At 52.8% G+C, this 21,960-nt stretch overlaps 9 protein-coding genes and 2 non-coding genes across 11 annotated transcripts; 4 read left to right on the top strand and 7 right to left on the bottom strand.

Moving 5' to 3' along the window:
- Window positions 1–405: 405 nt before the first annotated feature.
- B0T23DRAFT_432364 (uncharacterized protein) lies at window positions 406–1,347 on the bottom strand (the record flags this gene model as incomplete). Its single annotated transcript, XM_062840377.1, has 1 exon — window positions 406–1,347. The coding sequence occupies one exon, from the start codon at window positions 1,345–1,347 to the stop codon at window positions 406–408; it is 942 nt and encodes a 313-aa protein (XP_062688534.1).
- Window positions 1,132–1,999, top strand: B0T23DRAFT_388823 (uncharacterized protein). Its single transcript, XM_062837776.1, has one exon. The coding sequence runs from the start codon at window positions 1,377–1,379 to the stop codon at window positions 1,692–1,694; it is 318 nt and encodes a 105-aa protein (XP_062688535.1). The 5' UTR covers window positions 1,132–1,376; the 3' UTR covers window positions 1,695–1,999.
- Window positions 2,000–2,042: 43 nt separating this feature from the next.
- B0T23DRAFT_407866 (uncharacterized protein) lies at window positions 2,043–3,767 on the bottom strand (the record flags this gene model as incomplete). The annotated part of the gene is made up of 4 exons (XM_062839234.1): window positions 2,043–2,922; window positions 2,975–3,304; window positions 3,365–3,591; window positions 3,723–3,767. 4 exons carry the CDS (start codon window positions 3,765–3,767, stop codon window positions 2,043–2,045), a joined length of 1,482 nt encoding a protein of 493 aa, XP_062688536.1.
- A 286-nt stretch (window positions 3,768–4,053) lies between these two features.
- On the bottom strand, window positions 4,054–6,665 carry B0T23DRAFT_238241 (putative phenol 2-monooxygenase). The gene is made up of 2 exons (XM_062833995.1): window positions 6,458–6,665; window positions 4,054–6,405 (listed from the first exon to the last, which is right to left on the bottom strand). Exons 1-2 carry the CDS (start codon window positions 6,556–6,558, stop codon window positions 4,281–4,283), a joined length of 2,226 nt encoding a protein of 741 aa, XP_062688537.1. The 5' UTR covers window positions 6,559–6,665; the 3' UTR covers window positions 4,054–4,280.
- Window positions 6,666–10,270: 3,605 nt separating this feature from the next.
- Window positions 10,271–12,031, top strand: B0T23DRAFT_238347 (uncharacterized protein). Its single transcript, XM_062833996.1, has 2 exons — window positions 10,271–10,708; window positions 10,761–12,031. Exons 1-2 carry the CDS (start codon window positions 10,526–10,528, stop codon window positions 11,901–11,903), a joined length of 1,326 nt encoding a protein of 441 aa, XP_062688538.1. The 5' UTR covers window positions 10,271–10,525; the 3' UTR covers window positions 11,904–12,031.
- On the bottom strand, window positions 11,971–12,845 carry B0T23DRAFT_456720 (uncharacterized protein; the record flags this gene model as incomplete). Its single annotated transcript, XM_062841268.1, has 4 exons — window positions 11,971–12,044; window positions 12,103–12,423; window positions 12,479–12,667; window positions 12,725–12,845. The coding sequence occupies 4 exons, from the start codon at window positions 12,843–12,845 to the stop codon at window positions 11,971–11,973; spliced, it is 705 nt and encodes a 234-aa protein (XP_062688539.1).
- A 2,344-nt stretch (window positions 12,846–15,189) lies between these two features.
- B0T23DRAFT_366041 (uncharacterized protein) lies at window positions 15,190–16,561 on the top strand (the record flags this gene model as incomplete). Its single annotated transcript, XM_062836381.1, has 2 exons — window positions 15,190–15,477; window positions 15,624–16,561. 2 exons carry the CDS (start codon window positions 15,190–15,192, stop codon window positions 16,269–16,271), a joined length of 936 nt encoding a protein of 311 aa, XP_062688540.1. The 3' UTR covers window positions 16,272–16,561.
- Window positions 16,529–16,600, bottom strand: B0T23DRAFT_t384. The gene has a single exon. It is a non-coding gene; the product is annotated as a tRNA-Arg (tRNA).
- A 337-nt stretch (window positions 16,601–16,937) lies between these two features.
- B0T23DRAFT_t352 lies at window positions 16,938–17,009 on the top strand. The gene has a single exon. It is a non-coding gene; the product is annotated as a tRNA-Arg (tRNA).
- A 200-nt stretch (window positions 17,010–17,209) lies between these two features.
- On the bottom strand, window positions 17,210–18,862 carry B0T23DRAFT_238367 (S-adenosyl-L-methionine-dependent methyltransferase). Its single transcript, XM_062833998.1, has 2 exons — window positions 18,477–18,862; window positions 17,210–18,422 (listed from the first exon to the last, which is right to left on the bottom strand). The coding sequence occupies exons 1-2, from the start codon at window positions 18,768–18,770 to the stop codon at window positions 17,349–17,351; spliced, it is 1,368 nt and encodes a 455-aa protein (XP_062688541.1). The 5' UTR covers window positions 18,771–18,862; the 3' UTR covers window positions 17,210–17,348.
- Window positions 18,863–19,845: 983 nt separating this feature from the next.
- Window positions 19,846–21,876, bottom strand: B0T23DRAFT_238357 (uncharacterized protein). Its single transcript, XM_062833997.1, has 3 exons — window positions 21,526–21,876; window positions 20,115–21,463; window positions 19,846–20,006 (listed from the first exon to the last, which is right to left on the bottom strand). The coding sequence occupies exons 1-2, from the start codon at window positions 21,786–21,788 to the stop codon at window positions 20,152–20,154; spliced, it is 1,575 nt and encodes a 524-aa protein (XP_062688542.1). The 5' UTR covers window positions 21,789–21,876; the 3' UTR covers window positions 19,846–20,006; window positions 20,115–20,151.
- Window positions 21,877–21,960: the final 84 nt, after the last annotated feature.

A 21,960-nucleotide genomic window follows, 5' to 3' on the forward strand; every position in this document is an offset into this window, starting at 1 on the left:
ATCCTGCCGCCGACGAGCCGTAGATTGGGCCACCCCTCGACGTCTTCCGAGAGAGATCCAAAGCGGGGAACACGATGCCCGCGTCGTTTGAATAACAATTGTTATATCACTAGCAGAATCGGCCCTTGTCTTCTAGCGTCACAGATACAATCACATCTTGGTCACACCACGCTGACCTTGTCTCCAAATTCATGTACATTGATCACCAACATCAAACTTGTCTGGACACTTATCTTTCATTTTTTATTTCATCATCTGCAGAATCCAACTAACACTTACGACGTCTTTAGGAAATGTTCAAAAGGTCCAACAAAGCCAATCCCGAACGCCTCCATTCCCAATTCCCAAGCAAACGAGCTCGACCATCCTCCTCGAATACTTACACCCCAAACCCTCCTTGACAATCTACCTCCCCGGGTTCAACCCCTCCTCCGTCTCGAAGCAATTGCCCTTGCAACTCGGACACCACCACCTCCTCCCCTCCGCATCGACCGCCTTACTCACCTCCTTCTGCCCAATAAAGAGGTAGTGACACCAACTGGGCACATACGCCCTACAATCCGGCCATCCACACGCCCTCCTATTCTCCGGCTGCGCATCGGCCAGCCACTCCTCCGTCAGCCACAGGATCTTGGACATCTCCGGCGACAAACAAGTCATAAACCGGGACGGCCGGATATGCACCTGACAATAGGAGCATGACATGTTGGTCAAGATCGCCAGCTCCTGGCGAAGGAAGCCAAACTCATCGACCCAGTACTGCCTGACAGTCGAAGCCAGACCATCCGTCTCAGTCATGGTGCCGAGATAATTCATAATCTCGCGCATCTTGGCGATGGTCTGGTTAATCAGCCCAGCGTTAGCAACCATAAACGTCGAAATCTGTCTCACCCTCTCCTCGAGACACGACAAACAAGTAAAGTGTCCGCAGGGAAGTTGGTGGAGGTCACCCTGCTTGTAAGGACCATAGCAGAAGGAGCAGAGTGTACCTACTCTTTTGTTCTTGTTGGTCTCCTTGCCTGACGGGAACGAGTGCTCGTGAGCATGGTTGCCGCAGTGGGAAGAGCCGTGGATGTGGAAGGCCGGGATGCGGGACGCGATGGAGAGCGGAGGCGGGAGGGGTGCGTCTGCGTCGAGGTCAGTGTCCAAGTTCCACGGCCAGATGGAGGGAAGGGGGCGCATGGGTGCAAACTTGGGTGGGGAGTTGAGGTCCAGAGGACCGACGTGGGTAATTTTGTGGGTGGGAAGGCAGATGCGCTTGGGAGCTTCCTGGCAAGAAGAGTCTTCGTCCGAGATGGAGGAAAAGGTGCGCTTGGTGCACATGGTGGAAATGGTGGTGAAACACATGGTGATACGTACGGTTGGTGGTTCGGGAGATGTACCCGAACGCTTGGGTGGTTGGTTGGTGGAGACGGGTGTGGTGGCTTGAGCTGTTGCTGGTAGAAGCTTACTTGGACTTCAAGTCTTGTTGTTCCTGGCAAGTGTTTGTTACTGGTGTTTCTGCTGATGCTGATGACAGGAATCGAACAATCTTGGTTGATCCCAACACCGATACTTATACCTTTTCGACACTCGTCGACATGCCCCCATTCCCAATATCAGATATCGCTTACAGAACAGCCGGACAAAGAAGGTCATCGACGACTCCCAAATCGATAGGCTCTCGATTGCCCTCCGCCGAAACCCACGAGTGAACAACGGCACAAAGGCTCCCATCGGCTACAGCCGTCCGGAACAATGGAACTCGTACCCGGCTTCGAGAACACTGCCGGGGAAGCATCCCATTCGTCTTCCAAGTAGCCTTCGGGTAAGGCTGGTGGACAATAGGCCTTGTTCAGTGTTCGAGAAGAACAGCGGAAGACGGCCTACTTTCCGGTTGGTCGAAGAAGACAATGGGCATTCGTAGGACAGTCTTCCAACCACCGGGCGCTGTTCATGTGTCCAGATAGCTTGGGAACCGAACAACAAGCAAGACATCTCAATCACCGTACCTAAACCCAGCACAAGCAACGCACATGCAATTCGATCCATCTATTCTCGTTTCAACAATGATCAATGGCTTGTGTGGACCCCCTCCATTCCATTAGCTCAGCCGGCGGTGGTAACCCAGGGGTCGGTGGCAACCCAGGGGTAATCTGCCTAGGGGGAACCACCCCCTCCTCCCTCACAATACTGACCTCTCTCGTGACTACAATCGCCATAACACTTCCCGGCGTGCCGTTGCTTACACTGTGACTACTACTCTCACACGAGCACCAACCATGATGGGGCTGCTCCGCAATCATGCCCGAACTCTCCACCGACGTGACCACCCCAAGGTATGGCGAAGCTGCTGTCTGTATCGTCAAGTTGGGCCGTCCACAGTCGTTTCTACTCCGAGCAGGACTGTCGCAGGTTGACCTAAAGCTCACCATCCCACCACTCCGATTTGCCGCCGTCGGGATCGTATCCTTTCTAGAGATGTCCTCTCCGCTACCTGGTGGTCCGGTGCCGGTAGTGCCGGTAGTGTCGGTAGTGCCGGTGCCGGTAGTACCCTCCTCATCTGTCGTGCTTACCCAAAAGGTCTCGCTGCCGGGTATCGGGAAGATCGGATCGGGATTGGGACCCCATCTGTGTGATGAACCTTGGTGGGTTGGTGGGAACATTGGGCTGTCTATGGGATATGGAGATCTATATCGGGCGAGCATGACTCCGTTTGATCCGATACTGTTGTCATTTTTGTCGGTGGTGGTGTTTGTCCCGCTTCCTGGGCATAACCAGCCGCCGAAGGAGTAGACGGCGCGAAGTACCGACCGCCTGATCAGCGGATACACCATGGGCATGTTGGTCAGAACAAAGGAGACAAAAGATTCGCGGACAGACCAGTAGCCTGTTTGCGCGGGGTCCCTATTTCCCTTCTTGAGGTGAGTCAGCTTGCCGTCTCTGGAAGATGGATTTCCCAAGGACCCAACTCACAGTTAAAATACTGACACACCGCATAATCCCAAATGTCATTTCCAGAAATCCGCCACTGAACATGATGAATAGCACCAATTTCTGCGACCAGGGCAGATTCGACTTCCAGAGCATAGGCACGGGAATACCGAGAAGATAAAAGTCCGTGGCGGTGTTCATGACCATGACGAAAACCGTCTGCAGAACTGATATCGCCGGTTGGCAGTGGTTGCCCGGGTCGGGGTAGATCTGCCACTGTCGGTGAAGGGGGACACATTGGAGGAGGGCGACACATACACAGGCGATGTAAGTCAGGGGCATGATGATGTAGGCGCCAATCATCCAGCGATGCATAAAGTAAATGCCGGCTCTGTTTGATATCTAGCGGGTCAGTATAAACCTCCTCTTGCGTTCCCAGGCTGACACTCACGTTAGGCGTGTGTAATACACTGTCCAACAACCTTTAAGCAGCCAAAGAAGGGTGGTATACAAGAGAAGGCCGGAGACGTTCAGCTTGGCTCCGTTAACTCGCATTTTGTACTCGTCGGAATCTCGGCTAAGCGTTGCTCGTTGCTCGTCTGTCATGCCGTTGTTTGCTAACCCATGGCACCAGGAAACGAAGAGGTAAGGCATAAAGCTCTCGGCTGTGTAGGTGAACTGGATCCGGGGAAGTAAGCTTCATGTCTCGGCACAAACTGAAGCCAAGAGAACTCACAAAAGCCAGCAGCATTAAACCGTCATCTAGCGCGAGCTTGCGCCATCCCACTTGGCGAATCCTGCTGAAATACCGAAGCCCAATCACGACGTAGGCTACACCTTGGAGGGACCAGCATTCTATGACGAAGCGTCGCGCTTCTTCCGGTTCCACGCCTGTTGTATAGATGTCCCCCATGTTGCGCAATGTGTGGAAAGAAGGGACAAAACACCAATTGCAATCGACGATACAGGCACGGCAGCCCACGGCGAAACAAGACTCTCCAAGTATGTATGTGTTGGTATATGTAACGGATTGCTCAACAGGTGCCCCTCGCACAACGAGTACCTGACTTCTATCATGCTATGTCATCTTGACGAGCCATGGAGGTCCGGGAGTTCTCGCCTTGTCTCGTCTCAACTCTTTGAAGCTTCATCCTGGTCAGGGACCTGCTGCTCGTATTGTCATTCGAGTATTGGGTCACGGCCGGGGCAAATGCTGCCCAATTGGCCAGGGAACACTGATCTCAAAGTTCATCCGTCAATGTTGACTTTGGATTTCTGTCTAATGCCACTGGAGTAAGCTAATTGATCTAAATGGTATAGGGTATTTCGCGCTTATCACATCGCCCTTCTCAACCTCCCATAACCTCCTACTCGGACACTGGGCTCACAGACAGTCTGACCTGACCAACCGCCTTGTTAGTCACGCTGCTGACCGTCTCCACGACAATACCAACATCCTGCGCAGCACTCACCGCAGGCAACCTCATGCATCCCTCAAAGTAGCTCTCCATATCCTCAAAATCGTCAATATCACCCACCCACGCGACATAGTGATCCGGCCTCAGCACGACCACACATCCCTTCTCCTTATCCACGCCGTAGTTCTTGTAAGCATTGCCAAACCCTTCGTGGTAACTGACATCGTCCGCATACACCTTGGTGTAATCCCAACCCAGATGCTGATCAAACGGATGCAAAATATCCGGAAAGTCTCTCAACAACTCTGTGTCCTTTCTTGGGCTGGCATGGATCGTGAGGACATCAATGACACTGTCAATAGCCTTGTCCGCGGGCGTGATCCTCCGCAAGAAGCTCTCGGGCGCGTCCAACTTGGCGCAGAACCTGTCCACCCGCGCCTTCTGCTGCGGAGAGAGAATCTTACCAGCAAACAGCACGATGCGGAACCTTCCATCGGATTTCAACCGCTCCTGCAAGTGCCACGGCCTGGCGTCCGCCTGGCTGACGACCTTGAAGGAGGCCAGACGCTTACCGACGGGTATTCCCGTGGCCAGAGCCTGCTTCTTTGCAAACTTGTCGTCGCTGATCTTGGCTTTGGCGAGCAGCTTCGCGCTCTTTTCGCTGCGATCGCCTAGCTCGCGCCAGTTGCCCGACTTGACGACGAGATTGCTCGGCCCGTAGTCGACTTGCATGCCCGAGGCAAACAGGTTGCCGCGCATAAAGGCGCGCTTGAACTCCTCCATGTCGATGCCCTCGGCGTCCATCAGGTCCTTGGCCGGACGGCCAGAGAACAAGCGAGAGAACTTGTGGTCGAACTCGATCAGGTCCTGGGCAATGCGGCGGCGCTCGCTCTGGTACGTGGCCAGGATGTCCCGCTTGCAGATGCCCTTGAGGACGAGGGCCACCTTCCAGCCTAGGTTGAAGGTGTCCTGCATCGAGACGTTCATGCCCTGCCCGGCCTTGGGCGAGTGCGTGTGCACGGCGTCGCCCGCCAGGAACACGCGGTTGTGCACGTCATAGCTGTTGCCGACACGCTGGCCGATCTGGTACGCCGTCCACCAGTCGCAGTACTCGTAGTCGAGCTTGTACGGTGCGAGAATCTTTTGCGCGGCGCGGAAGATCAAGTCGGGCGTGATCTTGGACCGGTCGGCGCGCCCCGAGGCGTCCGGAACGACTTCTTTCAGCTGGATGTACAGCCGCACTATGCGGTTCTCGCGCGGGATGACCATCAGCGAGCCGTTCTCAGCCGAGTGCACGGCGCATCGGTGGCGGATGTCGGGGAAATCGGTGATCGGAATGATGTCCATGACGCCCCAGATGTAATCGGTCGCCTCGCCTTCCAGCTCCAGGCCCAGCGCACGGCGTGTCCACGAGCGGGCGCCGTCGCATCCGATGACGTACTTGGCGTGGACGATCTCCTTAGTGCCGGGCCGGGACTGGGACTTGCGGAGGAGATCGGCTTCGTCGTCATCTTGCACCAGGTTGCTGCGGAAGAGACCGTCAGACGCCGCAGACTTGGAGGCGGTGGCGGCTTGCACGGGCGTGGCTTCCTCCTCTGTCAAGGTGCGGAGGGCGACGGTGACGGGGTAGGCGTCGTCATCCTCGACCTTGGACTCGTCAATGACCAGCGACTCGGGCAGGATGCCGCGCTCGACCGTGATGGCGTTGTTGTTGTTTTTTGAGGAGTACTTTTTGATGTTGTCAATGAACCAGCGCTCGATGCGGCTCTGGTTGAGCACGCACTGCTGGTAGCGCGAGATGCCGACGACGGTGTCGGGGATGCGGTCCGAGCGGTGGATGATGCCCTCGGCGTTGGGATTCCACATGCAAATCTCCTGCATGTGGTTGGATTCCTTCCACACGCGGTCGGAAAAGCCCAGGCTGTCAAAGATCTCGATGGTCCGGGAGTTGAGGCCGTCGGCCTGGCCGGTAAAGATCTTGGTGTTGCGCTTCTCGACTATGCGCGCGCTGATGCCGCAGTGAGCCATCCAGGCGGCGGCCATGAGGCCTGCTGGGCCGGCACCGACGATGAGTCTGGTATGTATTAGTCTGTTGAACTGTGCTCGGGGGGTGGTAGTGGCCTTACACATCAACGTTGGACTCTTTGGGCTTGACGCTGTTGGTTCCGTTGGTTCCGTTGGTGCCGTTGATGCCATTGGCACGGCCGTTGGTAGTTGCTGCAGACATGGTTACTGGGTTAGGTATTAGGATTAAGAACGATGGTACTATGATAGAGTAGAAGAGAGCTTGAAGAGAGAAGGTAGGATTCGGCTAGGAAAAAGACAAGTGACTGAGCTCTTTTATCATCGTCACTTGAGCATCACCATATGCCGGTGATCCGGTTTCCAGAAGGACGGTAATGTCCACCATCCATCCACATTTCCATACCCGGTATCTCCATATCAGGAGAAACACCAAATAGGGGAGCCATCAGCAGATTCGAGACTAACAAGGCAACCCCAGATGCCGATAACCATGTGCAACTTTGATAGTCGGCCCGCCTCGATTCCTGGGAATGCTGCCTTCTCCTGAACTTGGGCAACTCTTCGCCTCGGGCCAAACCGAAATGGGTAACTGAGACGCACCACCATGACCGAATGGACACTCGAAGGAAGCCAGAATATAACGACCGTCAGGGTGAAGCCTGGAGGAGGGTTGAATTCACCGTCACTTCCCTGCCTAGACTGCCTGCTCTTTGGGTCAATTTTCCCCCCATTCCGCAAGCATTGTGACGGACAGTGATGATGATGATGATGACCAGTACAAAGAGGAAACGTAATGGGCAAGCTGGCACTGTCCTCCCTCACTGTACCGACTGTCAGTTCTGTTATCATCATGGTACGATTCAACAGCACCGTTGTTTACTGCCTCAGGGACAGTCGTATCCTGACACAACCATGTTTATACCGATTGGCGGGCGGCAAGCCGTTATGGTAGCATTTTGTGACCACCACCCGGGCTCAATGTCCCGGCTGCACTGTACTGTCTGTGCGACCAGCAGCCACTTACCGTTGATTCTAGAAAATGGGGCCGAATCATTCTTTTCTTTTTTCTCTCTCTAGCTTCATCAAAATGGCTTCCTTCATCTATATTGTCTCGAAACTTGGCCACAATCAGACCGCTCTTTTTGCTTTCTGCAATCTTTACCATTCTCGCTGTCAACAATTGTCGTTCTCACAGAATTCAGTGCATGCCCTACATGCGAACCCTCCACTTCCCCAGATATACGAACGAATACTACCCCATACGGATCCTTGCCCAAAAGAGTAAGTGGAAACGAGAAAGTGACGGGAAGGGAGCTACACAGGCTTCGCAAGCTTGTACATAGTGGATTGGATCTAACGTTACTGCATAGCACAGGGCATGGCTTGTTGGCTTCTTCCTCGGTTGTTTTTAGCGTGATTTGCTCCTCAAAGTTTTCGTCGTTGGCTGTCGTCCCAAAACCGTTGACCGGGGAGGAGGGACTCGACAAGGGGAAGCGAATCCTTTTGTGTACCTAACCGATCCATTCAGGTCAAGCAGAGGCATCCACTAGTGCATTAGTGGCCGGCATAAGACATGTCAAGGCTGTTGAATGGTAAGGTAGCGGGACATGGGCTGTGTGGTGGTTATGTATTTGGATGACAGGTCAGGAACCATCAGGGGGGGGGGGGGAGAAGTGGAGGGGAAACCCAATGAAAAAGATGAAAGAAAAAAGAAAAGAGGGGACGGAACAAAACTCCGTGTGCCTGGACTCGCCTTTGCCCACCCATCCGTCCCTGACCTCCTGCCCTGAACCATGATAGCCGCCGCACAGACGATATCTCGTTCAACTTTAAAAGATTCTAGGCTCCTGTCTTCCAATCTTAATCTCATCTCGCTCTTCCGCCGGAGATGAAAAAAAGTGTTTTTTTTTTTTTTTTTTTTTTTTTTTTGCTAATGTCGAGACTGAGATCAAATTGTATCTTACATTGGACCATTCTAGGTATTCTACGAAATCAAACGCGGCATCTCAACGTCCAAACAGAAACCACAGTCATGGCATTCCAACAAACAAACTTTTGTGCACTGTTGCAAACGCCAGATAACGATACAAGACACCAGTGGCTCAACCTGAGACAAAGAGCTGCAGAATCGTAAAAAAGACCCTGACCGGCTGTCGGTTCACCGTTAATTCAGCCACCTGCGCCATTGTACATCTTTTCCCCCCTTGGTGCTGATATATCCTCGGAGCACAAAGAATGGAAGGGTCTTGATGTCTCGGACCCGGACCCTGGGAGAGCGGTATGCTGCTGAACAACGTTCGATTGTCAATTTCTCGCATTCTGTTCATGTTGGTTCCAGATTTTGGCCGTTGAAATTCGCGGTTTATCATGATGTCCCCCTCATTTATGTCCAAGTCTCCCCTTTCAGCGTCCGCCACTTTTTTGTTTTTTCAACAAATGACTTTTAGACATACCCACTGGCTAGAAGGATGAAGCAATTCATTGAAATACATATCAATTCCATCCTCAGTTCGTTTAAAACCACGTCTTCGCCTCTTCTTTCTCTCTCCAATCGCTTGAGCAATGTTTATGTCTTTGCACAGTTTTCTCCGTTATCTCCTGGGGTTGAACACCATGCAGCTCGGAGATGAATCCTTTGTTTTCTACTTGTCTAGTTCTCCCAATTTGTTTTCCAAACAGTGTGGTCATCCATCCCCAGATGGAGGAGCCCAATATTTCCCCAATCAGTTTGCCTCGGTGCCCCCAGTGTCTTCCCCAGTCCCCACTGTGTCAGATGCAGTTTAAGGTTGAAGAGAAAGATCGACATCTACCGCTAAATCTCAGTCGATTTGGATACCCTTAGGGGGAGGCTAGCCTTCTTACAGTTAAGCTGGCGCCCAACTGCAAGCCATCTGCGGCCATCTGCAAGCCCGCTGTAACCTCTGGGCGCTCAAAGTGGGTATGTGAACGTGGCCGCGCCTGGCACAATGAGTGCGCAGGGGGGTTGCCAGCTGCATGACGCTCCGTCACATACCTAGATCGGGTATGGTGGCTCGTTAAGGGCTGAGCTAAGGGGTATCCAAATCGACTGCGAAATAGCGGTAACCGACCAGTCAGCCGCTCGGCTCCTGGACCCCGGTGCCCCGCTGGCCTTGTTCCCGGACAGGGCGCCCTTGTTGGCTCGAACGGCGCTTGGCTGCCGGGAGGGCTAACATGGATTTGTAGAGATGATGTCTCTTTCTGTTTTATTCAAACTCTCTAGGTTACGTTCTGGATTCATGTTCCTGCTGCCAGTCGTCTACACTGCCTACCTTTACTCCTCAATCTCGAACAAAGGGCCTTATTGCATGTGACGAGATTGCTTATCCACCAGGTAAGTAGTCAACGTGTATGAGCAGGCAGTGTAGCAAGATCGGCTCCGAGACATGAACTGCAACTGTGATAAAAGGCACCTATCACTTGCCTCGGATGTTTTGAATGTGCAGCCAACCACGCTGAATGCTGAAATCCCCAAATCCACGGCAGGTCCCACTACGGGGCCCCGGGTTGTAACCAATCCTGGGAGAAGCAAAGCAGGCTGCAGGGAAGAGATTTAGCTACAAAAAGAAGCGATGGTTTCGTACATTCCTTCAAATCTCGGGGTTCAGCTCAGGGGAAATATCCTGTTAGCAGCAAGTGATTGGCGGAGAAGAATCACCGCGCCCAAGTAGACTAGAGGTATGGGGCAACCAGGATCCCGAAGCCATGGCCACTCGCTATCTCTTCTTTAATCCCCAAATCCAACATCCTCCGCGAAACTCAGCTTCGTAACATTAGCTGAAGTGGCAACTTACTCCGCGGCCCGGCCGGGACAACTTGTTACCCGGAGGAATTTAGGCAGGGTCTCAGGGACTGGTACCCAGATGAAGCTCAGAAAGGAGATGAGACGCATGTAGAAGAGATCTATGTCCGAGCCGTCGTTTCTTTTTCTTTTCGCATAGTTATACATAGGGAGAAGGGTCCAGTCGGTCGGCAGGTCAACATGTCGAGTGTCTTCTCTTGTTTCTTTGCAAGACATCAACAAGAGCATGCTTGTTCGTTTTCAGTTCTTTCCTTCAGTCTGTTTGTTGAGTCAGTCACATCTTAGAGGTTTCTTTACATCCCTCTTCACTACTTCCTCCACCCCATAGGCCTTCTACACAGCCGCAACCATGTACCTTGTCCCTAGGACATCCGATGAAAATGTACAAGCCGAAGCGGCCCGGTTCGTCCGCGAAGCGTGGGGCTTGCAAGGCGCAGCCTACATTGTCGTGATCCTCCGATACTTCAGCAGAATTCGCCAGTTGGGATGGCGGAAGCTGGCGTTGGATGACTTTTTGATGTTTGCTGCTTTGGTGAGTCGTCTTCTGATCCCCTCCTCTTGAACACATAGCTAACACCCTCCAGATCACCTACACAGCCGAAACCACCGTCGCCCACGTCCTCGTCACAACCTTTCATGGCCTAGCCAACAACGGCATCACCGACATTGATCGCGCGCTTCTCTCCCCGCAAAGTGAAGAATACCAACTCCGCATCCTCGGCTCCAAAGCGCACGTGGCGGGACTGCTCCTCTACACCACCCTTCTCTGGCTACTCAAGGCATGCTGGTCGGTCTACTATGCCCGCCTGACCGTGGGCGTGCACAATATGCGCATGTGGGTCGTCGGGGCGTACGTCATCATGCCGGCCACGTACATGGCCTGTCTGTGCGTGGCTATATTCAAGTGCGTGCCGTTTGAGAAGCAGTGGCAGATTTATCCGAACCCGGGCAACAATTGCACGCCAGCGGTGAGCGAGTTGCAGACGGTGTTTGTCATGGTGATGAACACGGTGACGGATTTCTACCTGCTGGCGATTCCGTTGCCAATGGTGTGGAAGAGTAACTTGACGTGGAGGAAAAAGTTCTTTTTGCTGTTGATGTTCTCGGGCGGGTTCATCGAGATGGCATTCGGGATTCTGCGGTGTGTGTGTATCTTGACGTTGGGAGATACGGATGCAGCGCAGAGTGGGTATTGGTCTGTGAGGGAGAGCTTTGTCAGTTTTGTCTTGACGAACATGCCCATGGTATATCCGCTGGTCAAGAGATTCATGGAGAAGAGTATCATCTCGCTGAGCGGAGGGACGTCGGGGATCCGCAAGGATGGTGTATCGGGACACAATGGATATGCACTGGACAGTACTCCCAGCAGTCAGAAGGGAGGGCCGAGGAACAGGGTCGTGATTAGCAAGACCAGCAAACACCCCTTGTCAGACGATACGTTATGGGGAAGTGAGGAGAATATTGTGAGCTCGGACGATGGGAAGATGGTGAGAGGAAGTTGGAGCTCAACCGCGAGCAGTAGGGACATTGCTACAACCGATGTGGTGGCACAGGGCAGTGGAGGAGGCCGTGGAAGGACGATGTCGGTGGAAAGAGGGGCAGACGTGATAGAACCCCAGAACTCGGGGGGAAGTGGGAGGAATTGGAAGCAGAAGGGGATTGTTGTTACACATGAAGTTACGGTGACAGAGGATAGACGGGACGCGTCGGCGGGAAGGAGGTGCTAGATGTGTTTTGGGTTCGTAAGGAAGTTTCCGCTTCTACAGCGACCATATGATAATTATGATTTCTCGTTCAGAGTCCGCAAACACCATTCTGGCAAATGATCAAATCGAACTTGCAGTCGGCATCGATGGAGCATGGGGAGCCTGTTCAGCACCCTTGGTTAGCTATTCTTCAGGGTAAGACGCAACAGTGTCGACGTACCGATACAGGCTAAAGGATTATCACCACAGCTGGGGTTTCCCGGGTTCGTAGGTGGCTGGCTTGTGGTAGTAGGTGGCTCGCTCGTGGTAGTAGGCACCGGCACTGTGGTTGGTTTGCTTGTAGTCCTTGTCGTCGTGGTGAACGGGAGAGGGACAGGCCGAGTGGTGGTGGTTGGTTTACTCGTAGTCCTCGTCGTCGTGATTGGGGGAGGGATAGGCCGAGTGGTGGTGGGAACGGGAATGGTCGGTCCCGGTGAAGCACACTTGCCTGCCAGGCAAATCCAATCGGCGTCGCAGTCGTTTTCGGTTTTACAGGGGTCACCTGGAAGAAGGAGTGTTAGCATGTGGGAGAAGGGGAGTTCATGGGGGCGGCATACCCAAGCAATGGCCGGGCCAGACACAGCCTGGAGGTACCGTGTTTGTGGGACGAGTACCTCTAGTTGTCTTGGTGGTCGACGTGGTCTTGCGCGTGGTGGTCGGCTTGACTGGACCTCCAGGGTTTGCGCACTCGTAGTTGCGGCAGACGAGGTCGCCATCGCAGTCTCGGTTGGTCTCGCACTCGTCGCCTGTTGGGCTGTCAGCATGTAGGCAACGTTGGAGATGCTCCTGATATCAAGACATACCAAGGCAGTGACCAGTCCAACGGCACTTCCACTGTCCGCTATCGACATCCGCGCGGGGAATCAGCCTTGCGAGGGTGGTAGAGCCCAAGGCAAGGCTGGCCAACAGGTACGAGGACTTCATGTTGGGCGGTGGTTGGGGAACTGACGAGCAGACTAAACGTGGGGATTATCCGAATCTTCCATCCTTATATTAGCCCTATTGAGGCCACTTCCCTTCTTTTCCCATCATATCGTCGCTCCGGATTCCGGGCAGACCGCGCGTCCTTCATGGTAACATTTCGCGCCAAGAGTAGTCGAGAGAAATTATTTATCGGGGAACAGATGGATCGTACGAGGTGGGATAGTGTTGTATATTGCTCGTCGAGGCCGGCTGTCATCTCGTTAGATCACCCGGTTGGCGGATCCATCTTTTGTGAATCGGGTAGCGATGTTTAGCCAGCGGGGCAGGTATCGAGGCCACTTTAAAGCTCGTCAGGGCGACCTTGTTGATCTACCGGCTCGGGAAGGGAATCCGGGGGTGCGTATTGCGGACACGGCAGAGAATGCGACGAAAGGGAGAAAGTTGGGGCGGCTGATGTCTTTGTCTTGGCAGACACTGGCGAAAGACTGGCCGAGGGTGTTTTTCGGCAGTCAGCGACGGTGGTGGGATGGTCAAAGTCTGGAATTGGCAGAGTGGTGAAAGGTTTCGGTGTTGAGGTCAAGAGGGGTCATTTGTTTGCAGGAACTCAACAATTGGTACTTAGATGGTGCACTATCTTACACATGGCTAATTTAGCGTAATCCCTGATAGTGCTGTAACTGGCTGCTAACCCGTTTCCTACCAACGAACAACTCTCCGGATTATTGTTGGTATTTTGCTCCTGGTGATGGAGACAACAGCTGCCGCACCATGGAGAGGCACCATCATACCAATGGCAGCCATAATCGAACGAATCGATCTACCGACGTTCAATAAGCATCTGATGCCTCGAATGGACATCCCACTGCTACTCGGCTTCGTGTCCCCAGCCTTCGCCTCGAGATGGAAAAAGACAACCAACGCGATTCCGTTCGGCCTGCTTGGTAACCCACCGCCTTTGAGATTTCTAGCTACCACATTCTCAAGTGCCACAGCTGACACCGAAACAGACCCGAAGCCTACGCCAAACGCACCTCACCATCCCGCCTACAAGCCCACTCCCGATTTCCGAGTCCATAGCATGGCTCCCTGGATATCTCCTCAGCCCGAGCCTGGTACATCGACCGATACCTATCAGAACTTAGTTTCCCTGTTAAATGCTCCAATAACTTGAGCATTAACTTGGGAAAGGCTGTGCCTCTAGGCAGCTTAGTGGTGATGGCCATGGTGGCTGTCTGCTCCTACTACCTGGCATGAAGGACGAGACGGCGAACGGGCACACATCTCGCCAGTACGAACGCTCGTTCATTGTGGCACCATTACGCCGAAAAAAAGACTCGACAACTCAAAGTGAACGGACGGCCCGTTTGGAGACACAAAAACACAAGCGCAAATTTGCCTTGTACGCTGTGTTGGGTGCGACATCACTCCCTCGCCAGGGTCGAGCATGCTGTCCAAGCAAACACCCGTGAATCGTTCATGCCGTGATACCTGGATGAAACTGTTTCAGGAACGAACGATGAGGTTCGGTCCTTTGTTCAGACAATGACACTGCAGGTACAAGACAGAGGCAACCCTCGGATATCACCAGCACTTTAAGCCTGGAAACACCTGTGGGCAGGTAAAGACCCAAAAATAAGCCAAACTTGACAAACGGCTGTTATTGTCTTTACGTTCATTGCTAATATCTGGTAAACAGAGGTTTCTTCACAATTCCAAAATCATGTTCCTTCCTACCACCGCTTCTCAGTTCATCTCCCACGATATCCACCTAGATCTCCTACCCGTCCATTGTACACCAAAGCTGGCACAACCAAGAGACGGGAACAATCATGAACTCGCGGACTCGGTTGCCTCCTTGTGCAAGACTTTTACCAGCGTTAAAGTCACACCATTGGCCACAGTGGGACGTCTCGACAGTCCTGCGTAACGAGTCCATGTGATTAGGTGTTCCCAAACAGAGAACAAGAGACCATTATGATGTCGGCGTTGGCTGTTTATGTCACCTCATATATGATACAAACGGTCAGCGGTGCCACCGTCACTCACGCTCGCTGCAGGGCCAACGAAGCCAGCTTGGCTCGAGACGAAAGAACGGAGGAGCAAGGCCGTCGAAGGAGGTCGTAGTAGACAGCATCACTCCTCAGTATATGACACTGGGTGGTTTAAGGTCCGGCTCGCCCCTTCACCGGACCCTTTCCCTCCAGGTCTCTCGCTTCCCTCACCAGTCTCTCCTGGTTCCAGTCCTGTATTTAGCTGAACCCCAGACACTCGTTCATCCTCAGTCACTCAGCGAGACATTTCACCCAGTTCCCACCAGCTCATCTACATCCCAACTCAATTACTTATGTTATCTCTTGACAGTCACATCGCGACATGGATTATCTCCATGCTCGCTAGCACCCTTTTTGGGCGGGTAGTAACAGCCGAAACCATTGTCATCAAAGCGGACGGGCTCGTCTTTGGCCCGGAGATCATCACCGCCAACAAGGGCGATATCCTCGAGTTCCACTTTTTGCCTAGCAACAACTCGGTCGTCAAGGGCTCCTTTGACCACCCGTGCGAGCCTGCGACGGCGGATACCGAGGAACGGTTTTTCTCGGGGTTTTTGCCGGCGAAGAGTAATGAAGAGAATGTATGTCTTTTTCCTTTTTTCATCTGTTTTGATCTTTTTATTCTTCTCATCCCCCCTTTTCCATCCATCCATCCATCCATCCACCTATCCTCCTCTCGTCTATGCCCTCCCCTTCAACACATCACTAACCCCCAGCAACAAAACAGCCATCAATCTTCCGCGTGACCATTGGCTCCACAGCCCCCTTCCCCTTCTACTGCTCCACCCCCGCCCACTGCTCAAAGGGCATGATCGGCATTGTCAACGGTTCTCCCGACCAACTAGCCCAATACAAAGACCAAGCCGCCCGCGAAGCCGCCGCCCAGCCCGACGGCGACTTCCCCTTTGACAAAATGAACCCGCCTGACCCCTCTAAACCGTTCGGCGGCGAACTGCTCAAAAATCCGGATTATGCCGCTTGGTATGGTGGTGATTCCTCTTCTTCTTCTACCACCGGTACTGGGACGGCGACAGGACCACAGGGGAGTGATGGTTATGGACAAGGTGCTCCTCCTCCTCCGCCGCCGCCGCCGCCGTCTCCACCTACTGCATCGACACCTACTGTGTCGAGTCCTCCTGCTGCTGCTACTGCTGCATATACAACGACTGGGAGTGGTGATACTACGACTGGGGCGGTGGGAGGTGTGACGGGGACGGTGGTGACTAGTACGGGAACGTTGACTTATACGGTGACGAGCGAGAGTGGAGTGCCGGCTGCTTCGAGTGCGCCGCCTGCTGCTAATGGGGCGGTGGTTGTTGGTGCCAGTAGGGGAATCTTTGGGTTAGTGGCTGGTTTGATTGCTTTGGTCCTTTGAGGTTCTTTTACGGGAATGAGTGATGGTGGGTTTGATGATGGAAAATTGCAGGCACTTTTACAGCTAGGAAACTAATGGATTGTAAAATGGAAGCTTTTCACATTCAAAAAGTAATCAAGATGTCCGGATACAATCTCAAAGTGTGGTGGTGGAAAAAAGAAGGAGTGTCCTCGACGACACACAGTCTTGCGCTTGTCTTGGGCCGATGCTAAAAAGCAACAAATCAAAAAGATCAGGTATAGCTACCCGATAATCCTCGATCCACCCAGGGGTCGAACCTGGAACCTCCTGATTCGTAGTCAGACGCTCTGCCATTGAGCCAGCGGACCGTATTGAGGTGATTTGATATATTTTTCATTGCTTTCGTCCATTTACATATCCTCTTGAACATGGGGCGTCTGTCCTCTCAGAATTTTTTTTTTTTTTCTTCTTCTCCAGTTTTACCGCGGGATGTTCCAGACCAGTGATCCACTATTGCTCCATAGCTCCACAGTTCCCGCCACACGGACCCGCCGGCCCTGGAGATCTGTGGAGCCAAACTGGACAATGACAGACAGGGTCTCCCGGGTAGTAGAAAAGTTTTTCTTCTTCAAAGTGACAGTTTCTGACATTCTGTATTCTCCAAACTTAAACCGATTGCTTGAATCGTTTGTTCATCAAATTAAAGGTCCGCTGGCTCAATGGCAGAGCGTCTGACTACGAATCAGGAGGTTCCAGGTTCGACCCCTGGGTGGATCGATGTTTGCTGTCTTCGCTCCCTACCAAGGGCTTTGGTTTACTGCTGTTCTTTTTTTTTTTTTTTTTTTTTTTTTTTTTTTTCGCATGTGCCAAATGTCTTCTCAGCTTGTCCGAGACATTTTGAAGAGGCGCAATGGCACTTTGTTGATGATCGTAACGATATGAATTTTCCACTGGGGCGTAGAAAGTTGAGCCGAAAAGACTGATTCAGATGCAGCCCCAACAGATTCATAGACTAATACGCAGGTTTGAGATAAAACACTATTCTTTCTTCCTGCATTTTGTTCATCTTTTCCCCCAACAGCCATTTATCATACCTCATACCTCATACCTCACAAACTACTCCTCTAATGCAACCTCACACTCAATGATCCCCTCCACTCCTCCTCCCGGTCCGTACATACCCAACACCTTCAATCCACATCCATCCTCCAACAGCCGCAGCCACTCCTTTTCCGTCCGCTCCCTAGCCCCAAACAGCACCATCATGTACAAATCCAGATACGTCGCCTCCCAACTTGCCTTCTTCTCAGGTATGACCTGCTCGTTGATCAACAGCCGCGAATACCCCGGCTTCATCGCCTTCTTGATCTGACTCAAGATGGAAACGCACTTGGCGTCCGGCCAATCGTGCATGATGTGATGGAGGTAGTACGCTCGTGCACCGACGACGGGTTGAGGTGTGAAGAAGTCGTGTTCTTGAAGTTGGACGTACTTCCCGTTGAGAAGAGGGGAAGTGAGAGACGGGGGAGCGACAGCAATGACGGAGGGGAGGTCCTGTAGCACCAGCCGGCCGGGGTGGGAAGGGTAATGGGAAACAAAAGTCTGGAGATCGTGGCCGACGTTACCGCCAATGTCTACCAGCATCACTGGGTCAGAACCGTCTGGCTGGGGAGAGGCATCAAAGCCCGAGATAAGACGGTCGGCGGCTGAGTAGACGCTGTTGGAGCACCATGCTGGTTGGCCCTGGCAGTAGGCAACCATGTGATCGTTAAAGTGCTCGGTGTTCTTTGCAGTTGAACCGATCACCTCAAAGAAGGTCTGGGAAGTCTGATGTCCGAACGTGAAGGGGTTGTCGATGGTGGTTGTGGGGGATTGGTAGGATTTGGTCTTGAGCCACTTGTGTAGGTTGATCATGGCGGGAAGGCAAATGTTCCGATAGAACTGGTAAGAGCCGGCAATGGGAGAGGTGGTAAGGGCTTTGGAGAAGTTGTTGGGGCGGTACTCGTCTTCGCCGGTTTGGATAATATGGTTCATGGAGGCCAGGTGGCGGAGGATGCGCCGGATGAGATCCGGGTCGAAGGAGATGGCTTCGGCAAGACGGGTGGCGGTTTTGGGAGAGCCGCTGTCCTTGGCCATTTCGTGGAAGAGGTTGGTTTCGATGCCGATAACGATGGTGTAGAAATTGGAGGTCTGCAATGTCGGTTAGTGGTGTTTTGACTAAATTAGGACACGTAGTGGCCATACCTCGGCACCAATATGCCTCAGCAAAGTCTCTCTTGGGGTCTCAAGGGCTGCGATCAAAGATCGAGCCTTGGACAGCAAGGAGATACGGGCATTGCGGTCTTGAGCAAAGTCAATGTCGCCCCAGTTGTACGAGGCAATGTCATCGACAAGGCCAGAAACACGACCCAGGTCGCATGGACGAGCGTTGATGGAGATGTCGTTGGGGTCGAAGGATGAGGACGATCTTCTGTGCTTCGCGTTGGGTACATCATTACCCACGAAGTCATGGTAAAGCTCCTGAATAGAGGGGGCCATGATGAGTTGCAGAATGTGGAATGCTGCTAGAAGGGAACGATGAGGTTGATGATGGTGTCCAGAAGCTGTTGAGGATAGAAAGACAGCGGTCTTATATCTTTTCCTTGCACACGTCTCGTCATTCTCTTGTTCCTTTTCAACTTTCCATATCACAACCTTGACCTTCAAGCTGCAAGCTGACGATATCACGCCCCAACAGCTACTAGTGTCATGTGTGTCTGTGATGAGTCCAAAGGCTGAGCCCTTTGATGGTGTCCACAATATCGACCATGATAATCCAGAACCCAGCCTGCTCTGATTTGCGACTTTACAGAAGCTAGTGGATGTGGACAACGCTCCATCTACATCGCCATGTCCTCGTGCCGAGCATTATCCTAGATGGGTGGACATGACAACTGAAGCCAGAGACTGACCAGCATCGCCAAGCTGAAGATGGGTTGATCCAGGAAAAGCGGGGGCGAGTGATGTTGGAGTGCTTGACAAGGCCATACACCCATAGGCATCAACGAATGTGACAGATGCAATGCCTTATCGTCCATCTTGCGACCGTACAATGGTGGAAACGGCTAGCCCCGCACAAAAGAAGAAACGAGGGTGGCCATGAGGCACGTCTTGAGGCTCATCATCTTGACGCTATTCGCGGCAGCCTCGGCACGTGGGCTCGGACACAAGCCCGTAGGGTTGTTGACTATGACGGCGATACTGATGAAGAAGGTGAGGTTTCGAGTTTGACAGATGAAGACCCCTTGATACAGTGGAGTCCTGCAGAGACAATGTCTGTCATTGTTGCCAATTGCATACCCTGAGCGTGCGGGTAGCTGGGGTTCACTTCGGGATCTAATGTAGCCGTTCACATTCTCTGATGGAAAACCGAACATAATGGAATCTCAGTGCTCCTTGCAGGATCCACGCAGGCGCTCCCATGCCTCGCTGAAAACACGCTTCCCACGATGGGGACGTGTGACGAAGAAGTGACGAGAACGTCCTTTGGCGAGGCGGAAGTCGATCGACATGGTCTAATTCGAAAATCTCCATGTCGTATATTCCATCGGTTTACCGCTTCGGGAATAAGGAATATGGAGCACACGCTAGCAAATGCCGAAAATCTCCAAAAGGGAAAGCGATTGGGTGTCATTGGAGTTAGGGTCTTCAGCTCCCAGGGATATATCACACCTGTGCCGGAGACTAGGCCAGGTTGTTGCTTCTCCATCACCAACACCCATACCAGACGGAAGACTATCCAAAGTCAGCGATTGGAGGGAGAGATGATCAGGCAGACACGCTAGCTGCCTGTGTGTGATTGCCCCAGGGATAGGAAAAACTCTCGAATGGGACTAAACTTACCCAAGTTGAGGTGTAGTTGAATGCTTCCCCGGTGATATCAACCTCGGAGGACTCCCATACCCCGCGATACACCGCCGCCGACGTCATTGCCACCTCTAACGCCGATATCGATGCCGGCAGACAACACAGGCAACTCGATATCCATCAAGTGTCTTCCTCCCAACTGCGTAACAAACACCATTTGATCCAGTTCCGTTCCGTCCTGTCGCAACTCACTTTTCATGCACGAGCACAACCTCTGCACTGATATCTTGCCGTCTCCTCTAGCGTAGGCGCTGTCCAGAATCCTGCAAAGGGTTTGGGTCATTTGCGTTGCTCCTGTGATGCGCCCATTCGAGCTGCTGTTGGGTGTATCTGTTCGGGGCAAGGGAACAGGAACGTAGGCGCCCAAGAGTTGCTTAACGAAGGGTGAAGATGCCAGGCCCGGGTCGACCATCAGTTGATCTTCTGCTTCTGTGCTCCCATTCGACCTCATAGAGTGATGACAGTCAAGGATAAGCAAGACGTCACCCTCACTCGACATGATGGGCTCGCGAATGTCTTCCCAGAAGAAATGACTCGAGCCAATCGCATTCGCAAACACCATCCTTCCTCCAACCATGCCCGCTCCCCCAGCGTAGTAAATGACTAGCAACTTCTTCCTCTCCTGGCCCATGTCAGAGTCCGCGAGAAACTTGGCCAGAATGGTCTCCACAGCCGCAGTGGGATAGTCCTCGGGAATCAGTCGGCATTGAACTCGATATCCGAGTCGTTTGAAGCAGTTTCGGACAGAATCTGTGGAGGTATTGATCCCTTGCCGACTTGAACTGAGTTTGATTGGCCCTTGTTGCTTGGCGGTTATTATTGTGGTTGTCGTAGCCCAGCTGAGGATCAAGACGTTGACTACTTCGGCTAGCTGTGCGTACCGACTGCGCTGGGAGGGCGAGAAGGTGGAGCCGAACCTGGTTTTTGGTTCTGGTGGTTCGGTCTCGGGTTCATGTCGAGCGGTGCTGAAACCTGGTGATGTTGGATAAGCCGAGTAAGTCTCGTATAGCTGCTGAGAGTGCGAGAGGAGTGTTGCATGATCTCTGTACCAGTCTGTCCGTGCTCTAGCATTTGTATCAAGTCCCTCAGCAGGCGCAGACGTGTAGAGGCTGACCGGGCTTTTCGGTGGTTGCAGTTGCAAAGATAAACGGGCTCGTTGTCCTTTCGGAGGCGCGACGGTCCTCGACCAGCTTGAATTTTGAGGTGACGACGCCACAGTCTCAATCTCTACATCCCTATCACCATCGCCATCACGGCGGAGATGAGGGTCTCTGAACCACGGTGAATCGGGGCTGAGGGCTTCGGTGGCGGTGATAGGGCTTTGACTGTTGCAGATCTCCGTTAGCCGTTTTGTTTTGGAATCAGATGTCAGGTTGGCTGTACTTACACCTCAAGCTCCTGCAAAGCATCGATCACCATGTCTATGTCTACATCCCACTCGAGTCCAGCGGGGAGCGACGTCGCTTGGATATCATGATAATCAGCATCCCTGGGCGTAGCTTCACTGTCTCGTCTGCCATCCACGCTCCTTGCCGGCTCCAAAGGCGAAGCTTGTACACGAACGTTGTCAACAGCTCCAGTCGAAAAGTCATGGCGGAGGTTGGCCAGATGGCGATGCCATAGCTGAGTGAAATCTGTGTTGCTGTTCATCTTGGGCTTTTGACTGACTGGATGCGAGCCCAGGTACGCTATTGTCTGACACAAAGCTTTGTTTGGCCGAGTCAGCTGAGAGTGTCTTTGTTTCGCTTGTCAAGTCATTCTGATATCAAGAGACTATCTGACCTGACGGTGCTGTTGGTTTGTGGAGTGGTAGAAGAAGCTG

Source organism: Neurospora hispaniola (assembly GCF_033458365.1).
Source record: "Neurospora hispaniola strain FGSC 10403 chromosome Unknown B0T23scaffold_9, whole genome shotgun sequence".
In the NCBI taxonomy this organism is placed as follows: Eukaryota; Fungi; Ascomycota; class Sordariomycetes; order Sordariales; family Sordariaceae; genus Neurospora; species Neurospora hispaniola.